The 9,553-nt window shown below is 39.6% G+C and overlaps 1 protein-coding gene across 1 annotated transcript; it reads left to right on the top strand.

Moving 5' to 3' along the window:
- The first annotated feature begins 6,488 nt into the window (after window positions 1–6,488).
- On the top strand, window positions 6,489–9,157 carry LOC133712438 (IAA-amino acid hydrolase ILR1-like 4). Its single transcript, XM_062138545.1, has 5 exons — window positions 6,489–6,961; window positions 7,124–7,249; window positions 7,474–7,788; window positions 8,276–8,404; window positions 8,516–9,157. Exons 1-5 carry the CDS (start codon window positions 6,599–6,601, stop codon window positions 8,951–8,953), a joined length of 1,371 nt encoding a protein of 456 aa, XP_061994529.1. The 5' UTR covers window positions 6,489–6,598; the 3' UTR covers window positions 8,954–9,157.
- The last annotated feature ends 396 nt before the right edge of the window (window positions 9,158–9,553 follow it).

Consider the following 9,553-nt stretch of genomic DNA (forward strand, 5'->3'; position numbering starts at 1 on the left):
CTATTTGGCTGGCTGATGGGACAACGGCCCAGGAGAATTTAAACTGATCACTGCTATATTGCGGTTGTACAGATTCCATATATAGGTCTATTTATCAATTGTGGTTCAGTCTATCGGGACACCAGAGTAATCTAGCTAGATCTGGGGCCTCACACCTGCTGGGGCATATGGATTTCAAGACCACAAGAACCGCAGCCATTTGCGTATTGTGCAATCATGAGGTAGAGGTAATTGGGGGCACTGTGCAAGCCTCAGCTTCTCGGGAGCAGATGAGTTACACCATTAGTTCTCTGAAGACTTACCTTATTGAAAATGGTAGCTAGAGCTGCTTTTTGACTTGGTTCGATCACGAAATCCTGTTTTCCTGGAATGAGGAGGCAAGCTATGCGTCTGCTGAGAAGTTGCTTGCTTTACAAATCATATTGGTATCATCATGTGTAGATTCACAGGGTGAAAGACAATATAGTGGAAGCCTAAAAAATCCCTGAGGCTTGGTTTTGGAAGCAGTTCATTCTGTTGGTTACAAATTTACGCTGGCTTGACAACCCCACTCTTTGCCAGGAATCTTCAATACTTTTTTTCTGAAACGTACCCGCCGGGTATAGGCAACACATGGTGATACCACACACCTGCTCACCTTTTCTTCAAAGTCGCAGCCCTTATCATTACTTTCCAGCCATGCAAACTGCTCCCCTCCATTTTGGGCCTTTGGAGTTTCATTTCAGAGCGTGGTCAGCGCAAAAAGCTGGTTGGGGTATAAAGTTGAAGACCCAGAAATAATCAACCAATAGACTAGATCGATAATGCATGTGAATCGGTCTAAAGAGAGAGAAGGAGAAGTTGGTTATGACAGAGATGAAGATGATGAGCTCATGATGGATGTTCAAGTAGGAGTGGGTTTGTAGAGGAGAGAAGGAAAGGAATTTGATCGAGATCCTGAGTTTACTGAGATAGAGGTGCTTATCTTGATGACACACAAAAGGCTAGGTCCAAGGTAACCCCTTCTTTGCTCTATTGGAATTTCTCTGGACATATTAACTTTCTTGTTTAGGGAGTGATAATTTTAGTAGTCTGTTCCTACAGTATTGGTGCTTGTGTTTTCTAATATAATTGTGAGATGAATGGATCTAAACTTTAAAGGGTTTGACGTAATTACCGATGGAAGAGGAAGGAAAGGAACAAGATATTGCACACATAATCTGGTTCAGGCATGGAAGTGGCATTCAACAAGTAAGTTCAGATGATGTAGGAGCAGATATTTCTTCTGATTACTCCATCTAGCATGCATGTACTTTCTCGATCTGATGCTTAGCATAAGCAAATGATATAATAATTAATGCTAATTTGTTGCAGGCAGGTATGTACAAACTTAAAACGGATGGGGCTATTGATCCTAGAAGTGGAAGAAGAGGTTTTGGAGCGGCTATCCGCAATAACAAGGGGGAGCTCAGGGGAGCCTCTGCTCAACAAGCAAATGGTTATTTCCCCCCAGGCCCCAGCTACAGAACTCACTGATGGTAGAGGTTAACAGCTCAGAGGTGGCTTCTCTAATAATACTGAACAGTGTTGGGGAGAAGAAGGTTACGTGGTGGAGGAGATCAAGGCTCTTCTGATAGCTTGTAACACAATCAGTGTTGGTCCAACACCTGAAGAGTTAGTCACCTTGAATTTTTGATTCAGCGAGCTCCATTTTTCACAACTCACCAGAAGCCGTTTACTTTGATGCGGCAATTGTCACTTGCAATCAGCACAAATTCTCTAGTGCTCATATTTACGGAATTGAATCACCATAATCAGATTATCTTCCTTATTATGTTGGTCACCAAATCAATTAAGAAAAAATATCCTAAAAGTAGAACAAATTAATTAAAGACCGCATTTGGGGTATCAATATAGGGAGTTCTTCTTGATGTATAATAGTGTGAGGAAATCAACTATTTTTTTCATCCGATAATGATAACTTTCTCGAATGAACATGTATGAAGTAGGTTCCAGAATAAGCCTTGTTGAGCAGTGCTGCTGATCATCTATGAACTCCCTAGCAATCTCTGATTGCTGAGGAAACTCTTGAGGCGAATAGTAGATGGTTATTTCATCTAATACTGCTGCACACTTGAGTAAATATTTGACGAATGATCCCAATTTCATCATATCGATCTCGTTTATGAAGACCTATGTGCAAAGTCTTTATTTGATGAAAAAAATCCAGCTCTTGGGATTTCAAGTACTTTTCTGAGTATCTAGAGTTCTCCTCCAACCTTCTGAACTGTCAACATATAAGATGAAAAGAAATTGGTCAGAACAATGGAATCATGATATATAATTAGCATACTAAAGAATACAGCTGTGAACCTGATGAAACTTACTTCTATATCAATAAGACTTTTCTCCAAAAACGATCTAATTGAAAGAAATTGTAAATTGGGAAATCTTCCAAGGTATGAGGCCATTGTTTGGGAATTTGCAATTCTGGCATCTACAAACAAGTCCTGTACACCAACAAGTTGCAGCTTCTTATTATCGTCAAGAATCTGCATTAACATTCGTAAAATTCCAATAAATTATGAGTTAATTAGTTAAGGGACATGAAATCGAATGAGTAGTAATAATCAGTTCTGAATTACCTCAAGCAACCTTTCAGGTACACATAGAGTTTTGGCCTCACCTACACATTCAAGAATCTTATGAATACTTCGACCAATTACCTCTTTGGGTTTCTTTTCATCGAACATATACCAGGGAAAAGTTTGAAAACAACGTGAAGCAACTTGCAAAAACTTGAAGTTGTTTTTCGATTTCATTTCAAGTGGTACCTATCACTAACTTCTGTTAATGTTCCGTTAAAAGCTAACATGTGCAAAACACATGACCTATATTCAAGAGTAGTTTGACTAAAATACCCATTAAAATAATTTTGTTTACTAGATATTTTGATCAATTAATATGTTAATAAAAATATAAGTTCAATTAAAAATAAAATTAAAAATGTACGTATCTCTACGCTCTTATGAAAATAAAATTTAGGGGCCGTGACCACTTACCCAATTTTAGCCCAAAAATTGCCCACTTACTCCACCAAGAGTTTTTTAACCTCATTTACCCAATCTAACAGTGTTTGACAGTATTGCCCTCATTTTAATTAACAAATTACACTCATATCTCTCTCTCATCCCCCTCATCGATTTCTCTTTCTCTAACCTCGTCTCAGGCTCTCTCTCTCTCTAAGCCACCACGCCCACCACTCCACCGTCGATGTCGGCCTCCACCGCCGCCGCTCTGTCCCACTGTCGGACCACCAAAGGATGACGCCATCCAACTCCACGATCCCAGCCCCTCTGGGCTTTGTCGGTTTTGTTCGTCAGATGTCCGGGAAGCTCTCCACGCCTGAATCGGGTCTAGGCTTCGCCAGTTTTGTTTATCAGAAGTTCGGGAAGCTCCGAAACTCCACGCCGGAATTGGGTCTGGGCTTCGCTTGCGTGCAGGTCTCGGACAACGTCAAACCGGTGGTCTATTGGGGGGCAATAGACAGATTATTGCCCCCCAATAATTTATTAACTGTGGTTAATTAATCACTGAAATTAGAGTTTTAATAAGTCTTATGTTGTTTTGAGTTTATTAAAGTACAATAATCTATCAATGATAGAAACTGGTGATTTTTGGGGTGGTCTATTGGGAGGCAATAGACAGATTATTGCCCCGCAATAATGTCTTAACTGTGGTTCATTTATTACAGGTCATTTCAACAAAATGCTGCTAGATTCAACCAAAATAATTAGGTTTATTGGGGGGTCATAAAAAGTTTATTGGGGGGCAATAATATGATTATTGGGGGGTAGTAAAATCAGACGACGAGATCCGGTCACCAGTCCGGCAGTCGGATTCGGGATTCCGGTGACTGGTTGTCGGATTCCGGTCACTGGACGCCGGACTCCGGTCACCGGTCACCGGAGACCGCGGCCGGCCACTGGTCACCGGTGCACAGCAAGGTGGAGGATGACTTCTCTCTCTAAGTGAGAAAGAAGGAAAGGGCAAAAAAGTCCCAAAAATAAATAAAAAGAATAAAAAAAGAATTAATTGGGTATTAGGGAAATAATCCCTTAGAGTGTTTTGGGTAAATGAGGTTAAAAAACTGTTGGTGGAGCAAGTGGGCAATTTTTAAGCTGAAATTGGGTAAATGATCATTTCCCCTAAAATTTAAAAACAAGATCTCAACAAAAATTAATTTGTTTTATAGATACAGACAAAACATTTCAAATAAAACTATAAAACTTTTTTTTTTTTGGACAAACTATAAAACATTTAAAACCAAAAGCTTATCAAAACTTTCGTAATTCTTTTTTTTTTCCTGTCATTCATATATATTTTTAATTGAAGTTGAAAGTTTTTTCTTTTGATAGTCTCATTTTTTATAGCCATATTGCCACAATATGAGTGAAAATAAGTGATATTACAAAAAAAAAAATGTAATTTTACAAATTTATCCTTGAAAAATTAGTCACATGTTTGGCACATGTCAGTTTTTAATGGAACATTAACGGAAGTTAGTGATAGGTACCATTTGAAATAAAATCGAAAAGTTCAGGTACTAATTGTGATTTAAATTGAAGTTCAGGTATCATCGATAAAATAGATGATAAGTTCAGGTACCATTTGTGATAATTACCCTATATATAATGTAGAATATAGTTCTCTATTTTCTTTTCTTCTGTTTCTTTATATCTGATCTTGCATGTAGGGGTCGACAATTTCAACTCTAACACCGGCTCGTCATATTGGCTTCGTACGTACTACTGTTTGGCTCCAATTTTGTTGCAGCTGGTCAACAGTCTCTTTTCTTGCGCGGGCGTGCCAGCACCGTCGGGTGCGGTCGTCGGGGGTGTCCCTTGACCTGACTTCTGTTGAGCGATTGTAGACGAGGAGAGCACCAACCTCGTCGCGGGATTCTTTGTGCCTCGTGGCGAGGACTTTTGTTGAGCTTCTTGAAAATCACAATCGATACTCGATGTTGTAGATCGAGCAGAGCGAGAACCACTGGGAAGTGAGGAGAACTTGCTAAAGCGTGACTTTAGCTTGGCTGGGTTGCTAGGGCGTTACCCTTGCTTGGCTGGTTCTGTAACCGTTGTGGTTGCGGCACTACCGTCGGCTCCCGAGGAGACTAGGACCGAAGTACGTTGGCAGAGGGTTTGGTGGCACTGAAAGTCGGCTTCTGAGAAGACTAGGACTAGGAGTGTGATCACCGGTAAGAGAAAGAGAAGGAGAGGAGTTGCTCTTAGAGAGGTTGCTCTAGAGAGAACTTAGATCATCTTAGAGATGTTTTGATGTTGTGAATGTGTGTCTAGAATGAGAGGAGAAGGTGTTTATATAGGGAAGAAAAAGAAGAGTGAAATGATGAGTGGAAGAAAAATAATGAAAGTGGAGTATGAAAGTGATTTGTAAAATATGGAAAAGATAGAGAAATGATGAAATGAAAGCAAAGCATGAAGGTGCAGAAACATGGAAGTGATGATGATCTATTAAAGAGATTGTAGTAGAAAAATATATCCAAGGAAAAAAAGAAAAGCATCTAGCTTTCTTCATGTGGGTAGGAAACATGAACATGTGAATATTAAGCTGGTTTTAGGTCAGTTTCTGCCCCTTTATTCCTTCAATTATTTCTCCAACAAGACTTCAGAATGAGCCTTCAACTTCTTCATAAAAAATGTTCCACTATGAGTGTAGATCATCCTGACAAAGTTTCAGAGCTTTATTCCATGCGGTTGGGCCGGAAATGCTGCTGGACCTCTTACAGGTCCAGTTTTCCAGTTTTGCTTCTGTAGAAAATTGGACTGATTGTTTGAAGGCCTTCCACTCAAAACTAGCTCTGGTACTCTTCATAAGAAATGATCCTTGGGCTTTCTAGATTTAATCTGGAAAGTTTCAGCGCATTTGAATTTCGTTTGGTTAGTCTGTCGCCCCTCCTTCCTTGTTTAGCTCGGTTTATCCTAGCCGAAGTAGGAAAATGTGCTAAAGTTGACTTTTCATGCTTTCATGCTTCCATAGTAGGCTTTATTTAGCCTCTAAATATATATTTCGAACTTGTCGACAATATATAGCTTGAGCCACTGACATTGGCTCAATTTCTCCAACACATGCCTTGTCAGGCCAAAATGTTCATTTTGGGTCCAAACAACTACGACCATAGATCTTAATTTTCTGTTTTCTTATTCAATTATTGTAGCGAGTTCTCGAAAAAGTTTGATTCACAACTGTATGATTTATTTTCTTAATAATCTAAATTTAGAGAAAAAATGAAATTTTCATTCAATTGAAAAACATTGGGATGGATTCCACTTTTCCTCTGAATTTTCAGAGAATGTATCGATCGCTGAAACTTTTGATGTAACCCTTGATGACAACCTATCCATAATAACAACATTGTTCTCTACGAAACGACAGTCGTTTTCTGGAAGTAGAACACGTGCAATATACCCTCCCATGGTCACCACTCACTCACCCGCTACCTTTCGTCTCAGAGCCCCCTGTCTGATTCTGATTCTGATTCTGATATAAATATTCAACCCCTCCAATCTTGAAATTCAATCATTCATTCTTAACATCAATGGCTTTCCCCAAATGGGTTTCTTTGATTTTCATACTCTGTATGATTACGCCACTGCCCATTTCCTCAAACCAATCTTCGAGCCCAGAAGTGGAGCTGGCTCAAATCCCAGTCTTGTTTCTTGAACATGCTAAAAGAAACGAGCTTTTCGATCGTATGGTGAGTATCAGAAGGAAAATCCATGAAAACCCAGAGCTTTGTTATGAGGAATTTGAAACCAGTAAGCTTGTCAGAGCTGAACTTGACCGGCTGGGCATCCCTTACAGATACCCTTTGGCTGAAACCGGCGTTGTTGGCCTTGTTGGGACGGGTGGTCCACCCTTTGTTGCAATCAGAGCAGACATGGATGCTTTGGCTATGCAGGTTTAGTGCAAGTTTGAAGCTTTTTGACCATCTTTTTCTTTTCTTTTTTCTATTTACTGTTGCTTGCTATTGTCAATTGGTTAGTGTCTTAAACAGTTCTAATTTTGTTAGCTACTATTGGTTCGAGGTTCAGCTAGATGGGAATAATGTTTACTGTTGCAGGAGAGTGTGGAGTGGGAGCACAAGAGTAAAATTCCAGGGAAGATGCATGGATGTGGACATGATGCTCATGTTGCCATGCTTCTTGGAGCTGCAAGTATACTTCAGGAGTATCGCCACAAATTACAGGTCTCTTTTTGCGGGTTTGAAATCAAATGAATTCATACATTTTCTTTGGAAGATTGATTTCATTGTCTAGTTGGTTTTCACATTAGGCTGAATGTTTGCTTTACTAGCTAATTTCATGTGTTGAGTCTGTTCCTGTTCATATGGTATACTCGTATCAATGTCCTGGAGTGTATGTTCTCATCTCCCAATGAAAGTTCTCTCAGTTGTTTCTTGTTTTCATATAGGGGACTGTTCTTCTTGTTTTCCAACCAGCTGAGGAAGGAGGCTCAGGAGCAAAGAAAATGATAGATGAAGGTGCAGTGGAGCATGTCAGTGCCATCTTTGGGTTACATGTCGCTGCTGAGCACCCCATTGGTTCAGTGGCCTCCAGACCTGGCCCTATTTTGGCTGCGAGTGGATTTTTTGAAGCCGTAATAAGTGGGAAGGGGGGTCATGCTGCAATTCCACAGCACACAATAGACCCAATCTTGGCTGCTTCCAATGTTATTGTTAGTCTGCAACATCTTGTTTCACGTGAAGCCGACCCCTTGGATTCACAGGTTTGCTCTCCCTTTCTCTCTATTCTCGCAAGGCCATTGTCATGTCTCTGTTCCCCTCCAATTGCAGCTTGATTCAAATACCTTTATGTGTAGTTCCATGTGTGTTATTGTTAGTCTGCAACATCTTGTTTCACTTAGCAAGTAGCATGTGAAACCTTGATCCCTTTACGTTTTTTCATGTCTGCCTGTGAAACCAGCATCCCATTTAGATAATTGTCCTTAGGATGCTGTCGTGATATGAAGAATCTATGTGATCTTTTCTAGACTTTCCAAATTTTTAATTTCATCTCTGAAGTAAAAGTTCTACCCAGATCAAGTTCCTTTTTCCAATATAGAAAGCAATGAAAAGCAATTCACTTTCCCACCACCCTAAACCTTAAAGCGTGCTATATGTCAACTGTTATTCATATGCTTCTTAGGCCCCTCTTTGCCAGCAGAGCGCTATTTACTCTGTATCCATCTGGTTACATGAAAGCATATCTTGCAGGTTGTGACTGTTGGAAAATTCCACGGAGGTGGTGCATTTAATGTTATTCCAGATTCTGTTACAATTGGTGGTACTTTCAGGGCATTTTCAATGGAGAGCTTTATCCAACTTAAACAAAGAATCGAAGAGGTACGCTTTTATCAAACATCCTGGCTGCTGAACTTGAGATTATTCTGTGCTGGTATTTTTCTCATTACGAAATGTTCCTCATAAATGTTATTCTATAAAATCGAGTTGCAGGTTATTACTAGACAAGCCAGTGTTCAGAGGTGCAATGCAACTGTCTTATTCAATGAAATTGCGCAGCCCTTTTACCCTGCAACTGTAAATGACAAAGATTTGCACGAGTACTTCCGGAAAGTTGCAGTCGATTTGGTGGGCCCTCAGAATGTATTTGAGAAGCAACCACTGATGGGGGCGGAAGACTTCTCATTCTATCAAGAAGTAATTCCAGGGTACTTCTTCTTTCTTGGTATGAAGAATGACTCTCAAGGACAGTTCAAACCAATGCATTCACCATATTTCAGAGTAAACGAAGACGTGCTTCCTTATGGAGCTGCATTCCATGCATCACTGGCCGCCAGGTACCTCCTGGAAAAGCAACCGAAATCTACCTCAACAGCAGACCAAAAAACGAAATCCACTTCAATGAAAGGGAACTTTCATGATGAGCTATGAAGTGATAGGATGATTAGTATCGGTAGTAAAGGTTCTATTCATGTAAAACCATTTTTATGTGCATTTTTTTGCATGTAAAGCTGACTTGGTATAAATAATTTCAGCTAACCTGTTGATGTTAGAAGTGATTATATGCGCACAATTGCAGTCATCAATCTTGAAAAATTGAGGAATGCTTTTATATTTTCCCAAGTTCTACTTCAATAGATTCTGTCCCGATACATCACCAAAGATCCAATGGCACTCTATTTACCACATCAGATGCACGTTATTTAAGATTGAACTTTCCCACAAGGATTTGAGATATTCTAGTCTATCTTATTGAAGAAAAGAAATAAACATGAGGTCTTTTATGAAAAGATTTCACACTAATTATTGATATTCAATCTTTAATAATTGTAATTGGATGCATATCATAATCATTCCTAAAATTGGTGGCATTGAAGCTCTGAAAGGAAACAAAATCACATGCTAATCAATCCATGGAAGTAGATTCTGTTTCCAAGCAATATCCCAACCATGAAAAGCTCAAGGGACTTCATATGAATTGTCAAGATTGCTGCTAAATCTCCAATTAATATAAAGTAACTGATTACTGTT

This window comes from Rosa rugosa, chromosome 1 (assembly GCF_958449725.1).
Source record: "Rosa rugosa chromosome 1, drRosRugo1.1, whole genome shotgun sequence".
NCBI lineage: Eukaryota > Viridiplantae > Streptophyta > Magnoliopsida > Rosales > Rosaceae > Rosa > Rosa rugosa.